This window comes from Aythya ferina (genome assembly GCF_964211825.1).
Source record: "Aythya ferina genome assembly, chromosome: 1".
Classification (NCBI taxonomy): domain Eukaryota; kingdom Metazoa; phylum Chordata; class Aves; order Anseriformes; family Anatidae; genus Aythya; species Aythya ferina.
The window spans coordinates 183312351-183331149 of NC_140296.1; the positions used below are offsets into that span (position 1 = coordinate 183312351).

The window sequence follows — 18799 nt, forward strand, 5'->3', positions numbered from 1 at the left end:
AGTGCTAAATAAAATGTCATCCTGACTGCAAACAAATCCTGTTAATACAAGTGCTGCTTATACTACTGCGTCTGCCATTAAGAAAGTAACCACCGTCTTCTGGGAAAGCATTCAGAGTCTTGTTCAATTGAGACCGTGAAAATGAGAGCACTTGGGGAATAGACCTGGGAACCTGGCAACCACACTGCTGGGAAAGGATTCTCGCAACGAAAAGAATTTGCATGTTCACCTCTGCATTACCCAACAAGGACACTCTTGCAATTCAAGATTGTCTATACGGTATCCAGTTACAAGTTAAAAGGTAAAAATAATTATCAAGAAATAGTTTTCCTTATTTTCCACAGCAATACAATACGTGGTTCTAGGGCTAAACATGCTGTACATGAAGCTCATGATGAAATTTGTAGTGCAGCTAGTGACACCAACAGGAACAGGATTTGGCTCTGTTGGCCAGGCTAAAATATGAATGATGCCCAAGATCAAATTTTATTTGGATCCCATCTAACTACTTAACCTTTTACACCAGATAAATTGATTCAATGCAAAATTAAATTCTTGTGCAACGCAGTCTGTTTACTTTTTTCAATAAAATTAATTTTTCAGAGTGGTATCATTAATTTTCACCTGTATTTCAGTTAGAAACATAATTAAACTAAGCAATTAAATTATAAATGCAACCTCAAAACCTCTAGCTTCACCTAACTCACGCAGTAAATTTCCATTTACTCACTGTATGCCATAGGCTTTCCTCTCATCCATTCTGTAATACTCCCATTTGCCAGGTCACTTAGGGGACAGATTTGCTAGAACATGGCAATAGTTCTCTCAAAGCATCCTTAAACCAAATGTGTAAAATGACTGAAAATAGGTACAGTCCTTTTTTTTTTTTTTTTTTTTCTGTGCTTATATGTCATCTGTGCATAATGGTTTGTGATTCTGACATAATGGGCCTGAGAAAAAAATAAGAATAGCAAATGTGTGGGAAAGAAAGATTTCTGCTTTTCTGTATACATGTTATACAGAAGTGTACAACTGAGGTTTTGGAGCACAAAGGTCATAGGAGACAAACTCTAAACTCAGTTTTCTCATTTCACAAAGTCAACACTTTCTAAATTTCTCATTTGAAAAGATATTTTCTTCAACTACATAAGGAAGTCTTGGGAATCATTGATTTTTTGGAATTTTAAGTTATGAACATAACTTTTAAAAAATGTAGTCTTTATAATTTGCTATCATTTTCTGCTTGCTTACTGGCTAAGTAAGCAGTTCCTCTTACAGAGAAGGGGAAAGTGAAAAATAAACTTTCTTTCTCCCTTCAGGCCCCTCAATGTCAAGGAGCTCCATTTCCAACTACCCGGATGCAACCTTTAAAGTAATCACCCAGTCGGTCCCTATGGACAGAAAATGAATGTATTCTGAGAAAACGAACAACTCAAAACTCTTTGCCACAGCTGTGGCTGAAACCCCACAAAGTATTATCATCAGGCTACTGTTGGGGCTGTTTGTACATCTTTAAGAAAGGTAAGACAAAGTAGTGTGTGCATCTATTCTATTCTGTTCTGTTCTGTTCCGTTCCACTCTATTCAATTCCATTCCAATGTGCATGTATATGCACAATCCGTCATGCTTCCATATAGCCACTACTCAGACATTTTTTTGTTTGTTTGAGTAGCCATTACTACTTGGTCACTGTGTAGCCAGTACTTCACCTATGCTCTTTTTTGATCATTTGGTTAATTACTTGGATACAAGCACTCAGTAAACTCTCTGCACTACTGTAGAATATGTGGCATACCAGATTTAAGAAATCTGAAACACAAAGAACGACCATGCTCTTAAACCTCATCTGTAACTACAAAAAGAAACTTATTACAAACCACAGCCATATCAGAGAGATATAAAACAAACCTTATAAAATCAGTTCTCTTATCAAGATATTCATTTGGGATTAACAGCTAAACTTCTCTGCATCACTTTGTTACAGCTCTTTCACAAAAACTAGAATTGTTTTAATATTCCAAAATATACAGGATAATAAAATTATCTGTATTGCTCATAAATATACACATCATAATTAAGCGCTGGTACAAATGAATAACACAGGGACTATACTATACTGTATCAAAATTAATTTTAAGGCTTGCTTATGTTCTGGTCAATATCTTGGTAATGTTGAAATCAACAAAAATAACAAAACAACAGATGCAACACACCAACACAATAAATCACATGCAGACATGCACACAAACAGTAATCACCTGAATCCTTTTCTGTTGTTGCTAAATATAAAACAAAACAAAATAAAACAAAACAAAACAAAACAAAAAAGGAAAAAATATCATTGTAGAAATACAACTACTTCAATTTCATCAGAGTAGAATAAATACCAAGGAGTTAAAGACTTAAAATTTTGAGAACAGCAGTGACAGTCCTGACTGTGGCAGAAATGCCAATACCACTTCCGTGGTTTTTTTCTTGTCTCCTTTTTGTCTCCTCAAATTCAATTTGAGGAATAAGTAATTAATGCAAATATAGGCATTAATTACTTCAAGAGAACACTATTTCAGTGCACAGGATACAGTAATGTTCCCATAAACGTAAAGGGAATGGATGAAAACTATTACATTTATATCTCATTGCAACTGAAGACCAATGTGTTTAATTTTCTGATGTTATGGCATTGGAGCCCTTCACTTTCAAACAGTACACTACTTATTCTCAGAAAAAGTACTTTATCTATCTCTCTTGATGTACTAGACTTCTATATGCAATTATCTATCTTGAGTATAAATCTACTTATAGAAACCTGGTTGTATTTAAACCAAAAGAAAATAAACCCAAAAAGAAATTCGCAAGTCAATATATGCCATGGAATGGACTTCAGTTTTATATGCCATTCCAGCTTACAGCAGTATTACTAGTATGCATATTTGAAAGGGCAGAATTTGATGTTCACAGTGAACTGCCAACATTTTCTAGGATTTAGTTAAAAATCCTGAATAAAGATGTATTTACTTCATTGTAAAAACCTTTTCCAATCCAAGTTAGTGTCAGAGAGTTTATATATATTTGGCAAACTTTTGTATTTTTTTTAAAACTATTTCAATTTTTATACCCATTATTTCAATAGGTTTGCTAAGAGACTAATATTGAGCATCAAAAAAATCCTTCTTACGAATACAGGAAGATAAAAACTAAGGGAAATCATACTTTTGCTTTCTTGTTTTCCAGAATAGATTTAATATTCATCTTTCTTTCTTTAACACAACATGATATCATAATTAATTATGATAAACTGGTTACTAAGATGGTTTCATGTTGTTACTCCCATGATATAATACTGGTTGCCATAGTGATGAGATGGGTTTTTTTGTTAATCACTTCTGAGATTGGTTAAATCATGCTTTTCAGAGAATTTGAACAGAAATGGAAAAAGGAAAAAAAGTTGACTTTATAATATTGCTAGACATATGGGGCTTCTTCATTTTGTTGTTATGATAACTATTTCTTCTGGTGTATTTCTAGAAATATATGCTATGAAAAATCCTTCCTCACCATATAAAAACTAGATTTTTAAAGCAGAAGTCATCATTTATTTTCATGCTAATTGACAGTACCTCAAAAGAAACACTTATATAGATGCACACATATGGTTTTCTACTTCTGAATATATCTGTACACATATAGCTTTCTGTGCTTTATGGAGAGTAACAGCTGTGTCTTTACAAAGCATGTCACTATTGTGACTTCGTCTTTGTTCTACATAAGGTTTACTTCTGTACAATATTAAAATGATGTTGTGTTTCCTAGCCAATTTTTTAGTATGGTCTTAAATTAATTTCAATGTATATGTTCCAGAACATATGTAAATTCCAGAAAAACTACTGATTACAATAAAATCTAGTGTTTTGTCCCATTAGTTCATTCAGGAAATCATGATGCAATTAAAGTTTTAATCATCAGGTTATTTTCATACATCTGAAAACACAACAGCAAAAATAAATGACACTTATCTGTCTGCCTTATAAATACATCAGAAAGGCATGTACATCCAGAGTTTTCAAGTTTCAAGGTACTGTTACTGCTGATAAGTAAAGAATTTCCTGTCAGTAGTTTAATTACTAGAAATAGTTAGAGAAATAAAAAATAATCCATAAACAACCTTTTAGATTTGTGGAAAACTCAAAAGTAAGAACAAAGGGCAACTTAAATTAAGAAGTCCTGGTCTTCCATTCAAACAGGGTCCCAGGAGGCATATTAAAGCCAATGAATAGGAAAAAGCTCCATAGTTCACCAGCTGAGATTTTAATGAGACATTTCCCCTTGCTGTGGAAGGGGTTTGTTCAGGAAAGGCAAAAGGCTGCTCACAGAATATTCAGTTAATAGGCATTGTTGGCTTTTACAGCCACTTTGGCAGTTGATTGCTGTACTAACCTTCTATTTTGGCATATTCTGTAAGTCGAGTGTAATTGATCAAGGCAGCCTTCTCCAGACATTTTCTGACCACTTTCTTCACCTCTTCTGCTGGTATAGGAGTGGCAATATCTTTCATTAAAACCTGTACCAGAGACAATTATACCACTTGGTTACACTCATTACTTAATACTCAGGGGAAAAGGATAAAAGTATCCTAATGTTACTTCAGTTGTGATAATAATTAAAGGAAGAAATCAAAAAGGAACTATTTCAGCTGGTGAAACTAGATATTTGTCTTTAAAGACTTCTGTTGAACACTATATTTACACTTTATACAAGATACTGCAAGATCTTGCAGCATGCCAATCAGTTTTCATTTGGGTGACACCAAGAACAGTATAACAAGAGCATTCCTTGCATGGTTTGGATCATGGTACCCAGAAAACATGTGAATGTGAAAATTTGCTTTGTTCTCACCTGCGGAAAAGCTTCCACCATTGCATAACCATTGATTCTTCAACAGAGTAAAAGAGAAAGTATGAACAATGCCATCAGAACTAGCTCATACTGATTGTTTTTCTTCCTTAAGTCTTTCAAATTTAGCACATCCTTGTGAAAAATCACACAATCATGGAATCATAGGATGGTTTGGGTTGCAAGGGATCTTAAAGATCAACTATTTCCAACCTCCCTGCCACGGGCAGGAACACCTCCCACCAGACCAGGTTCCTCAGAGCCTCGTCCAACCTGGCCTTGAACACCTCCAGGGATGGGGCATCCACAGCTTCTCTGGGCAACCTGTTCCTGTGCCTCACCACCCTCTGAGTAAAGAACTTCCTCCTTTTATCAAATCTAAATCTATCTTCCTTTAGTTTAAAGCCATTACCCCTTGTCCTATCTCTACACCCCCTGACAAAGAGTCAGGAGTAAGTCCAGCTTCCCTGTAGGCCCCCTTTATGTACAATAAGGTCTCCCAGAGCCTTCTCTCTCAGCCTGTCTTCATAGGAGGTTCTTCAAGGACCTCTAACAGGTCCATATCTTTCTTATATTGGGCACCTCAGAGCTGATCACGATACTCCAGGTGGTGTCTCCGAAGATCTGAGCAGAGGGGGAGAATGCTTTCTAAGACAGAATCTCCATCTATGGTGTGTTCTGCAAGGCTAAACGGCTGTCACTTCCCAGGGCCAGACCTCATTGACTTTAGTAGAGATATACGGAGTGGGAACTAAGCTTTTTTTTGTTCTTTTTTTTTTTTCTTTTCTTTTTTTTTTCCTTTTCCCATTCACACACTCTTCAGGCTCCTACTGATAGTCCTCTGAAATCCCTGTTGGAATTTTAAATTCTCTTTCCCCAGAGAAGGCAGAGATGCTTTTACCATTACAAGGCCTTCTCCCTTTCAGTCAGTAAAAGAGGATTTGCTTTCCAGGGCTTTACACTGCTAACTGCCCATGACAGTTTTATTGCAGATAGTTTTTTGTTTGTTTGTTTGTTTGTTTTTTCTTAAATTGACTCAGACTGCATATTTATAGAAGATTATTTGGATTATATAGATGCTTTTTAATTTTCTGTACCAGTACTGACAAAATCAGCAGCAAGGAAGTTGTAGACAGCAGGAAAGAGGGGATGTAGAGTAGACCTGTACTACTTTAGAGATAATGCTAGGTAGTCATTAAATCATAACGAAACAGTGTAATTGCAGTGGCTTAAAGTGAAATTCCAAGCAATTTGTCCTACAGAGAACAGTTGTTTGCATTTGTGGAAAACACTGAGAAAAACAAAGCTAAACAAACAAACAAACAAACACCTCCCAGTGAACAACTAAAACCAGTAGTAGAATACTAAAGAAGAAACAAGTCAAATTTCAGTGGCCTGAAGGCAAAAGAAAAATGCAGGCTTACTACTCAGGCAGAACGTAAACTATACTGTCAAACTTACCCTTTCAAGTAATGATAGTGTGGCTTTTAAAGCTCCTTCAGGTCGTCCAAAAGGGAAACAGTATCTTTAAAAAAGAGAGAGAGAGAGAGAGAAAATGATAAGAATTTACTTTGAGATGTAACTGTGTACAAAACTCGCATTAAATTATTTTAATAGCAGACTCCCATAGGCAAAGTACTAATGAAAACAGATGATCTCTTCACTAGTCTGCCATGAAGAATATATATACCATAGCAGTATAAACCCACCAGCAGCTCAGGCCTTACTATAGAAAAAATACAAAAGGAAAAAAGCATTGCATGCACTTTCTCAACTAATTAATAGTTATAAGATAATTAATAGTCTCTGATGAGCTTAACTTTCATCTTCCTGGAAAGAGATACTATTTCTCATGTAGTCATAACAGCTACATGACAGTGAAGCAACACTCTGTGTATTCTTTTAGCTTTAATATTGGATTAATATAAGAATAAAATATCTGATATTTAAGTTTTTAGAGATACTTGGGAGCAAAATCGTGTGCAGATAATGTTTCCTATTTTATTACAAAAAGTTTGGAAAAGCATTTTCTGTCATTTTTAATTTTATTGGCTAGGACTTAAAACATACCTGATTCTGTCTCCGCACTTCCAATAACATATAACATGTAAATAAAAAAGTGATCCCATTCATAGATTTGTTTTTAATTGTTGTCTGATGAATGATCCAATAGAGCAGCTCAATGAGACTATAGAGCTAAAGCAGTAGTAGCCTCTCCTAATCCTGTCTATAAAATCTTTTGGAATATCCCCAATTGGAAAATGGATTTCTTTTCCTCAAATCTTTTTGCTAAGATTATTTTTCTCTTATTATTACTCAATGGCAGCCTCATGTTCTAATATTTTCCAACAGTAAAATACTTTCTAATGATAAAAGGATTCAGACCAGTGAATTTTAGATATGCATTTTGGTCAGCCAAAATAAAGCCCTGTAAATGAGGTCAAAAAAGGACTTCCAGCTGAGAGAATTTCAGTATTTGCTTTGCCTCATTCTCTTTCTATCCTACAGTAGTGCTAACAACTCTTGGGGACCTGTTAACAAATTAGGAAAGGAGATTTAATGGCCCTTAGGCCCTTAGTTGTTTTGACTCTTTCTTTTCCATAATCCTTGGAATCCAAGTCTTTCCCATGGTTTATTCTTACTAACTTGGAATGGTAGTTTTTGAATAAACGTCACTCATTCTTTGATTATACTTAATATTTCAAACCAGTGTATGTTCTGCAATGTAAACAACATAAGAAGTCTCCAAATTCCACAGTTTAAAGTTGAAAATGCAGACTGAAGACCTGGGGGTTATTCAATATCCATGAGTATGACATGGGCAGCCAGCTTTTATGTGCAATTGGTACAAAGAGCTTCTGACAGGGAAGAGTTGTTTTCTTGAGATAAGAACCTTAGAGAAAAGGAAATGATCATAGTTGATGCCTAAAGGGACACTCTAAGCAGTCCTGCCTCCAGCATTACAGCCTTTTACTGGGTACCAAGATATTGGTCCTCAGGAGATATTTGTGTAAATTACTTAGGGAAGAACAGAGAAAGAGAAGGACTGATGGTCTACATTACTACCAACAACATACAGAAATGAAGAAGGAATACTCCAGAGACTAAATTCACACAGCCAGGCAAGAGGTTAAGTCCAAGACAGTCATGACAGCTTTCTCTGAAATAGTGGCTCTTCCACATTTGATGCCTGAGAGGCAGGCAGGAATCTGGAGTCTCAGTGGGTAGAAAAGATGACAGAGAGGAGAAGTTTAAGAACCTCAAGGACTGGGAAATATTTAAGTAAGGAACCACCAGCACAGAATGGGCAGGCTCCATCTTAATCACCAGGCTGATGGCAATGAAAATTAAAAAGGTTACAAGACAGTATTAAAACTGGAAGCTGGGGGATTAGCTGACAGGCATGGGAGAAAACCTTTGCTGGATCAATGTGACCTAGGTGGACGTAGCATATGTTCAGTGCAGCTCTGAAAAGGCAAGAAGGGAAATACACTTTAGTTAAACTGTCTGCAATGACAGCTGACTAGTGCATGCAGTGCAAAGCAATAGAGCAAGAGTAAAGCTTAGAAAAGTACTGACATATTACAGAAAAAAAAAAAAAAGGGAAAAGGAAAAAAAACACGTTGGCAATCCTCGAGAATCCCTTATTATTACAATAAAACTGTACTACCATACTACTGACCCTGTTAGGGTGATGAGAACAATTAGAAAATGTAAAGTGAGATTAGAAGAACTACAAATATTAAGAGATTTCAACTACACAGGTGATGATCAATAGCTCATTAGGATGAAATAGAATGATAAAATTTTGAAACATGGTATTGAATTGCTGCTTTGGACAACTAATTGAGGTTCCATGAGAGAAATGTTGTTCTGGATCTGGTCTCAAGTGTAAACAGGACACAAAATAATGATCACAAAATAATAACGTTATTATTTTAACATAATATATAATAACATAATATTATAATAACATTATTAACAGTGTAGCAAAAGAAATCATTCCAAATAAATTCAGTATATGTATACTCAGTTCAAGAATGGGAATTAAGAAAAAAACATGAACTTGAAAAACAAAGGTCCAAACCTTAAAGTGCTATCCAAAAAGCAATAAGCCTACAAGTACTCTGAGGTAAAATTCAAGAAGTAGGAGCAAAACTTAAATGTATGCCACAGTTTAAAAAAAAAAAAAAAAAAAAAAAAAAAAAAAGTGATTGAACAAACAAACTAAATACTTTCTTTATGACTCCATGAGAAAGTTAAAGAAGTTATTGTAGAGAATTTGGCATGTAAAAACTGTAAAACATGCAAACTGTAAAACAAACTAGGAAAATGTGAAAGCCCTTAAAATATGTTAGGACACACATAAAAGGCAAGGATGCTCATGCTGATAGTAGAAAGGACAGCAGAAGCAAAAATCAGCTTAGGAGATGGTGTGATTGCCCGGTGACTCAAGGGGACTCACGGACAGTAAGGCCAAAACAGAGAAACTCAGTTTTTGCTTTGGATCAGTCTTTACTGCTGAATGCATTTTTAAAAATATTCAGCATCTCATAGTTTTCACAATATTTTTGATTGACTGAAACATAGAGTAATTTTAATGCTATGTTTTCTTAAGAAAGCAATCTCACAGCCAAGACTATCCTGTGTTAATTACTGATACAGATTATTTTTTCACATAATTTGAATCTAAGTTTTATTTAAAATCTAATGCCAATTCTATATCAGGATGTCCTTTATGCTCTGTATGCTTTTACATATTCTAGGGCACTACTCATTCTTCCTTCTACCAGTATTACACCATCATCCTCATTTAAATCCAGACATGTCACCTATTTTTTTTGAATTTCTATCATTTGTCCAAAGAAAGATATAATGATTACTCCTCACCTGGCAGAGCTCTCTTGTTTATTTTGATTAAATAAGATTTTAAGGCAAATCCCAGAAGGCAACCTAAAGGACGGAGACATTCACCTTTGAATGGCACATTTAATTGCTCTCAAAGAGGAGTTTCTAATGTAATTTGAATTCCCTAAAGATCCAACAAGAATCAGGCAGAAAGATCCCTAAGTTGCTGATACAGCCCAAGCTCATCAACATACTCTGCTGTGTAGGTAATAAAACACGATGGCTTTTGCTTTTATTTGTTCCAATTCAAATAATTATTTAGGCGTTATTATACATTTTGTAATTAGTCTCATTCATGTGAATGCCTGAATCTTGAAGATGCCCAACTTCTCTTGCTCTCTCGCTTCCCTTCTACCTCTGTACATATTGAGAAGGCTTCTGCCACTTCAGTTTTTGGGCAGCAACTACTCTCACTGCTCTCATCACACAGTATGAGAAAAAGTACTTACATTCATTGGAAATTACAGTGATTGTGTTTCTACAAAAAACTTGATATGTTCATAGGTATGCCAATCAGACAAAAAGTCTTCACCAAACTCCCACACTCCTTTGTTTTGATTTGTAGCAAACATGAGAAGATTGTCACAAAAACAACTCTTCCTTCTCCCTGCAGGTATTTTTGTTATTACTCTCCTCCTGCCTTTCCAAGACCTGGGTAGGAAGCACTCCATCATATGCTGCTCTGTATTGCTTCTTAGGCAAGAGCTATTGAATCCGAAGGAAGACAGGAGACATGAAATATGTCAGAGAATAATTTTTAAAAGAAATGAAAGGAGTACTGTTGTTTTTTGTTGTTGTTTGCTTGTTTGTTTTCCCCAAAGGAATACTCTCCAAAGAGAACCCTAGCTCTCTTTAGTTTAATACAGAGGAGAAGTCTCAAGCGAAGACTGCTATCTCTGCCTGGTGGAGAAGGACCTGGGAGTATTGGTTGATAGTTGGCTGAATATGAGCCAGCAGTGTGCTCAGGTGGCCAAGAAGGCCAACAGCATCCTGGCTTGTATAAGAAACAGTGTGGTCAGCAGGGCTAGGGAAGTGATTGTCCCCCTGTACTCGGCTCTGGTGGGGCCGCACCTCAAGTACTGTGTTCAGTTTTGGGCCCCTCGCTACAAGAAGGACATTGAGGTGATTGAGCGAGTCCAGGGCACCAAAGGGCAACAAAGCTGGTGAGGGGTCTGGAGAACAAGTCTTATGAGGAGCGGCTGAGGGAGCTGGGGTTGTTTAGTCTGGAGAAAAGGAGGCTCTCTATAAGTACATTACTTATCGCTCTCTATAAGTACATTAAAGGAGGCTGTAGTGAGGTGGGGGTTGGTCTGTTCTCCCATGTGCCTGGTGACAGGACGAGGGGGAATGGGCTTAAGTTGCACCAGGGGTGTTTTAGGTTGGATATTAGGAAGAACTTCTCTACTGAGAGGGTTGTGAGGCATTGGAATGGGCTGCCCAGAGAAGTGGTGGAGTCACCATCCCTGGAGGTCTTTAAAAGAGGTTTAGATGTTGAACTTAGCGATATGGTTTAGTTTAGACTTGTTAGTTTAGTTTAGTTTTAGTTTAGACTTGTTAGTGTTAGGTCAGAGGTTGGACTCGATGATCTTGAGGTCTCTTCCAACCTAGACAATTCTGTGAATCTGTGATCTCCTCCTAGTTTAAAAAATTCCCACACAACATCATTATCTACATGACAGATACCAGTGAATACCAGACACTTACCTCATCACACCAGAGGGGGCATACAACAGACTTATAGCAAACCTTTCCAAAGAAAATAAGGCTTTTTCACACAACACTATTTAAACTGTGGAACAGGTTGTCACAAGGTGATAGAGATAAAAAAAGGTATATAAATACATTCTAAAAAATGTTCAGATTGGCAGAATGGTGGCAGACAGGTTGGCTAACTGTGATAAACTAATAGATTTGGTGAACTAGATGCCAATCTTATGCTAAGGTTCACAAACCATCAACTGCTAGAAGGATACCAGAGGAAACATCACTCCATGTTTGCTCTGTTTCTTGTACTCTTCCTTCTACTGGTACAGCTGTCCTTATATTGCCAGTCCTTACATATTACAAACTCTTTATTGAGGATGATTTTGGAAAGCGTATTATGAAACCCAGCAAATGACATTAGACAACCAGGAAAAAAGTTTGTACCTACTGTGTAGGTACATATATGTACCAGGTACCTACCTATTCACATGACTCTTCTGATCAGCATTAATCCAGAAAGTGGTATGACTTAGTCATTTTCATTCAGGCAATTTTCTTAGATTTATAGATAGCTTAAAGTTCAAAAGGACCAATAAAACCAGGCCTTTATTCTTGCAGTATCTTTTCTACCACAGAGAGAATACAACTCAAATGACATGCAAATGAATTCTAAGCACAAACACTTGTGCAAATAAATTATTCCATATTTAATACATTCAAAACTTCTTTGCAGGTAGACTATATTATTTTCACTCTGTTCAAGATTAGTACTGAACATCATAATAAAAACATTCTGCCAGACAAAACTTAGTATTACTGAATAAATTATACACTTACCTGAAATGGCTTATTTGGTTTTCTAAAAGGGAGGAAAGTCTGTCCTTAATTTCCTCAAACCTTTCTTTCTCATCAACAGATACTGTTCCAATTCCATCTGGCCTGTAATATCAAATATTTAAGAACTTAATAATTAATAATATTTAAGAATTGCTGACATCTCTTCATGCTGCCTCTTCTTTGAACAGTGATCTTTATTTTCAAAGTTTTCAGTTAACATGTGCTACTCTCCTTTCACCTTTCCCATTGCCTTTAAGGATAAATGGTAATTTGTGGATATAGTTAAAGAACAGACTATAACTAGACAAAGAACTTAACTTTTGGAGCTGAACTTTTAAATGCAAGTCCTAAGTTGCTACCTAGACCCAATACAAACACAAGGAATCATATATTTCTCCCAAATCACTCCCAAATAATAGTATCCTTTCTCAAAAAGTTAGTAGTGTTAGCACAATAGAGGGGCCAACTCTGATCTCTGTCTCAATTTCAGCTCCTTGAATCTTCCAGATGTTTTTCCAGAGGCAAAATGTGGCTGAATGTGCAGTTAGAGTGAACATACATTTTTGATCTCCCAAACCATATTGACAAACAGCAGTCTTGTAAACAAGACTTCCATATAAATATAGCATAAAGGATGCAATAAATATTTTTAAAGCACTGGCATTTAAAAAAAAATAAAAATAAAATTTAACATGTCCCAATAATTAATAAGCTTTATATTAAGTACCTTAAACACATACTTAGAGTCTTATCCTAAATATGTTATTAATACCTTTTTAATAAAATAATGACAAAGTTAATGAAATTGAAATACACATTTTCCAATGGTATTTCTGCCTTACAATCACAACTTTCCCACATCATGCTGTACACTGCTTTAAAGCAAAATATATGAAAACTTCCAGCTCCAGGGTAACAAAACACCTGCTGCTTCTCACCTGGGTTTATACTCTGACATGAAGTGTGGATCTACCCTGTACCTTCTCCAGAGCCCCCAAAACTATCTCATTGTTTTTAGAACTGGGAAAACCGTAGTAAAGTGATATGAAAAAAGACAACATGGTTTTGCTAAATTGTTACTTTAACTTTCTCTACTATCCTTAAACTTAGGAAGGATAATTTGCTACCTGGTCATGACACAAACACTTATTTTACCCCTTAAATCACTTACATTTCTGATCTGTCAAGTCAAGGTGGAAAGAATCCCTGAACTCTTTAAATTATTGTGAAGACAACAATAAAAATCAGATATGTTGGAGATATGAGTAACCAGGCACATCAATATGCTATTGGATAAATTTGATGTGAAAAAGCAAATAACTTATTTATCTTTTTTTGACGGATGCCAGAATACTTTACCTCAGCCTTCTGACAGATGGAACAGGCTCAAATGTAAGTAAATTTTACCGTCTGATGTCATTGTCAGGAGAGATCGTGCTCTGGAGTGATAAACTAAATAGTTCTGTCATATTAAACCTTGCTGAAGCATGTCATATATATGACAGAAAAGACCTAGGGGTCCACATAACAATAAGTGAAAAAGGTGAGCCAGTAGCATGTCATATCTGTCAACCTGCACTAAGGCTAGGATCACTGCATACTGGGAACTTGTCACTTCACTGAGTTTGTTGCCATACAGAACCATGCTGACAATGCCAAAAATTTTCAGAACTGTTAAATATATTTTCAGTGAATGTTTGGATAGAGCCAAATGTCCCAGAAGAACAATAACGACTACACAAAAAGGTGTTAGAAAAATGTACAAGCTATGGAACTGAAAAACTCAACTCTTCAAAGCACGCTTTTACAAACAACACAAACTCTGAATCACTATTTTGTTTCTTACTTTGTTTCTTCTTTATTCTTTCTAGCCTTATTGCAACAAGCAGAACCTAAAAATGCATTTTCATAGCACAGTTCTGAGACACATTATAGTGGTGACCACTTTTTACTGCTCTTGGGAGTGTCTTATCTATTACCAAGTAAAAAGAATTCACAGAAAAAAGAATCTGACTCTGAGATTATCTAAGAAAACATAGATGAATGTTTTCATAATTCCCACTCATTTTACCTTCTAGATCTTTTTTCTTTAATTCTTTAAATTAGTTTTTCTTTAATTCTTTAAAGACATTAAAATAAAATAAAATAAAATAAAATAAAATAAAATAAAATAAAATAAAATAAAATAAAATAAAATAAAATAAAAATATTGTTTTGAACCAGTTATTTTTATTAATAAATTACTGTGTCTGCCAGGAAGATCACAACCAACCAGTCATTTGGTTTTCAAATACTTAGGTTACCCAGAAGTCATGCCAGAACTATTTTGCAACTAAAAACATCAACAAATCTGAATTTTATACCATCCCAGATGATACAAGTGGCTATTCGGACTTGATTTTTTTCAATTCAAAGCCAGTATTAAGCCTTCCTATCACAGACTGGGACCTCTCTTTCAAGAACTCCACCAAGTGATGGACTGCCTCGAGAAGTATCAAGTCTTCATGTTATTGTACACATGACACCATTTTAACAGTATCTTCCCAAGAAAGTGAAGGAAGAGTGAATTTTCCTTTCTTCCACATTCCTTTCCTCCTGATTGTTCACAGCTACTTTTGGCATTAGAAAGCCAGGAAAAAAAAAAAAAAATAAAAAAAAAATAAAGACTGGGTAGCATTCTCTTTCTCACTTACATAATTTTTCCATTTTCTGAGAGCTCTGTCAATTGGATTTGGATTGGCCTGTCTTTTCTGCCTAGATCACAGTGTAACCAGCATAGATGTAACGTTGTTTCTGATCACATCTCAATTTGTTTAATTCACTTAGACCTTAATATTGAAAGATATACAAAATAAATACCTCATGTATTTATGTATTTATTTATAGCTAGTGCATTCCACAGGGAAGTAGCTGTTTGAACATTTTTAAAAATGACACCAAAAATAGAGATTGACCTGAATTTTTAAAGAAAATTTTACTGTGACAGTCTTCCAAGATAACTGTCCAGATGGTAGTTCTCCTAGGGAAGCTAATTGATTAGGTGATGGATTTAGAGTTCCCTCTGGGGACAGTTTTTATTCACTTGACATAATCCTTTAAGAGTTGGAATACCTGTTGATATGTTTTGCTGTCTAAAGGTCTTAAAACTTGTAATAATTTGCAGATGTCACTTGACAGATTGTAGGAATAAGGTTCTTGAGAACAGGTATGGCATATGAGATAAAAATGGTATTCCAGTTCCAATGTGAATCAGAGATGATGGACATTTGGTTGGGTATTGATTCATTCCAGCCCTCAACTTTGGAAACAGCTTCTCCTAGTGGCCTCTAGTGTGAAACTATTAACTTAAACAGGCCTGTTCTGCTGTGACAGGCTTGTGAAATAGTAACTGAATATGACTGACATTTCTTTATTTTTCCCCCCTCTGGAACATTGCTTATACTGGTGCTTTTTGCATATTTTACAAATGTTTAAATGTTACTCTTTTAAATAAGCTTTCCTTATCAAAAGCTTAGACCATCACTTTGGTCTTTCATGGGAAAAATAAAAATAAAAAAGAGTAAGAGAAAATGAATTGACAGATTGATATTCAGATATATATACATACATACAGATGAGAACAGTAAGGCTGACCAAAATAATCTGCCAGAAAAAGATGAGAAATTCTGATGAAAAACAAAATATATGGAATACAAAAACACTTCAGCTAAGGTCTTACATCAAGACATGTATATAATAAACTGTATTTCAGGGTGTAGGAAAACCAAAACCATAAACTACAAGTCATCTTAGCTTTTAGAAACAAATTGTTTTAGAAGAATGCACTGTTTTCTAAGAGCACTTCTTTTTAAACTCAACAGGAGGAAAAAGGAAACAAACAAACAGTGGCAGTTTTCAAATTAGCAAAATATTTTTTTTTCTTGTTTCTCAGTAAACAGGATTTAGAATTTTGATTAAGAGACTTTATTATCCATTTACCAGAAATTTAATATCAATTTTTTCCTTTAAAACACAATTCCTTTAATCAATGCTTTTGTAGAGTTCATGGTTTATGCTAGACAAGTCTAAGAAAAACAGTGATTTACATTATCAGCTTAGAAGCAGGCAGAGCAGACATCTTTTTATTAACAGAAAAGAAAGAGAGCAAATTATCATGTGGCAGTCACAGATAGCTTTAACCAACAGACACTTGAAGAGCAAACACTTTGTGGTTTATATTAACTATTCTACAAACATTCTGACAAAAAAAAAAAAAGTTGGCACAATAGAGCCTTCTGCCGTATGCATTCCTCAAGCAGATCCTACATCTGCTTGCAGTTCATACCCTCTTTTTCACAGTGAATGAAAAAGACCAATCCTGAAGGTTACTAAAACAGATTAAGATGATAGAACAAGTTAATTTTCGTGATATTTTATGCAGGGATATCTTAGGTGGGATACATTACTGCTCTTTTACTCAAAGGTTAAGAGTGTACTAATATGATATAATTTTAGCTCAGGCATAAGAGTATGTATAGACATTATTCAGTTGAAGTTAATGACAAAACAATGTATAACGTTTAGGGAAGGTGAGAGTATGTGATAGCATTAACTGTTCTTTCACTGCCTAAGATTGCAACTATCACCTTAAATATGCAAAACTTTGTTTGGATAGTTCTTAACAATGTGTGAATTATGATTTATTTTCTACTGACAATTTCTCTGAGGCTTTTCAGAAGCAGATATTTTTGTCTTGCTACATTGGAAAATGTGCCTCTGTTAATATTTGAGTGAGGGCAGCTTTTGCAATCAGTATATTATAATTATCAGCACTTTCCAACACAGCACGATATCCTTCCTCAAACCAAAGGTGAGGTCAATATGGCTTCACTTGGCACTTGTAACAGGGTCAAGAACTTTGCTTCTAGCTTTGAACTCAGGAGATCTCTACCAATAATGTTCCTGTGGCTATCTGCAACAGCAATATGTAGAAAGCTCTGTCATTAATTGAACAGCATTAATTAAAAAAATGCTCAGCTGTTTAGAAAGTCTTCATATCAGAGGCTTAGGGGTATGATGTTTATAAGTGAATCACTTAAAAATGAGAATATAGATTAATTTAAAGGAGGTTCAGCTTCCTCTGTGTTCCATATCAATAGGAGACTATCAGCTTCCAAAAATGAAGCAGGAAGCAAGATGCTTTGCACAAGATGGTACACGAAACTGAAAGACTAGTGAAAAAGTTCTGCTATCAGCATTGCCCAGTGAGCCTCAGAAAAGGGGAAGGTTATATTCACCTGAAGAAGAGTGATATAAATGTCTAAGAATCAACTAGATTTTCCAGATTTGAGAGAACACTGCTTCTCATCTGGAAGCACAAACTCACATAGCATATCAGTCCGAAAAGGTACATTTTCTTCCTTCGTTATTCTGGGGAAATGGTGACTGATAACAAATGACTTCTGAATAAAAACATGCTTTGAGTATGTTTTTATACATACTCAAGACATTCACTCTCACCATTTCCATTATAGAGCACTGATATAAAAATGAGACAACTTACAAAACCAAAAGACATCTGTTGAAGTCTATGGATGCTGTATTAAAAATGAGAGAGAATTTATATAAGATGCTGACAGACTGATGGAATATAACTTCCAGTGCAACACACCCTAAAGACCCTACACTGTAAGGGATCTCAGGCTCCTTCCTCCAGCTATTGGACTGCCTGGGAACAGATCTAAGATTAAAGCAGAAGGCCCAATTGGCAATAAAAGCAATAAAGAAGACCTTGCACCTGCTGTCATTACAACACAGACAGAAAGAAAGAGCTCCCGGGGTTGGGTGAATAAGAAGCACAGCAGAAAAAGGAAGCATCTTCAACAGTTTATAGCTGATGTTCCACAAAATCCTGCTAGTAGTGGTTTCATAGGAAAACCATCAAAAAAACGAACAAACAAACAAAAAACCACCAAAAACTATAAACTATACTTACAAAAATATAACACTTTTGGAAAGAGATTGAGTGGACAAAATATTTCATGTCGGATGGTGACCTTGTACACATATGCACTGAAACTACTTATTTAAGATATGTAATTTTAAATTAAGCCTTATTAGAAATTGTTTATTTGGATAATGGAGAAAACAGCAAGATACAGACAACCTTACTTTAACTCTAGAGATCATTTAGTCAGAAGAGATGAAATATTTATTCAGAAGCTTAAAAAAAAAAAAAGATAAGAAGAGACAGAGCAATGTAATGATATTCCTTTCCTTAGTCCAACAAAGTTCCTTGCCCCAGGTTTGAAAGAGTTGATTCCTCTGAGCAGTCTTTTATCACTTGACACAAAGTGTAAAATTGCAATAAACGGTTCTTATCACAGCATATTAGAAAAATGGAAAGAAATATATGAATGTATAACACTCTTCAAAGTTTCCATAGTTTCATTTCACTTATGTGTCCTTTTACTCCACTTTA

General features: G+C 35.3%; 1 protein-coding gene across 12 annotated transcripts in view; it reads right to left on the reverse strand.

Annotated features, from left to right (window-relative positions):
* Positions 1–18799, reverse strand: part of CADPS2 (calcium dependent secretion activator 2) — a 314451-nt gene that overhangs the window by 81019 nt on the left and 214633 nt on the right. For 8 of the 12 annotated variants that reach the window (XM_084507236.1, XM_084507235.1, XM_084507231.1 and 5 more), the window contains exons 14-17: positions 12340–12441; positions 6352–6415; positions 4435–4558; positions 2259–2279 (exon numbers count right to left, since the gene is read on the reverse strand). In XM_084507236.1, the coding sequence (XP_084363362.1) occupies positions 2259–2279; positions 4435–4558; positions 6352–6415; positions 12340–12441 (311 nt within the window). The remainder of the gene's footprint in view (positions 1–2258; positions 2280–4434; positions 4559–6351; positions 6416–12339; positions 12442–18799) is intronic. The other 4 variants (XM_084507238.1, XM_084507237.1, XM_084507234.1 and 1 more) reach the window with 1 other exon arrangement.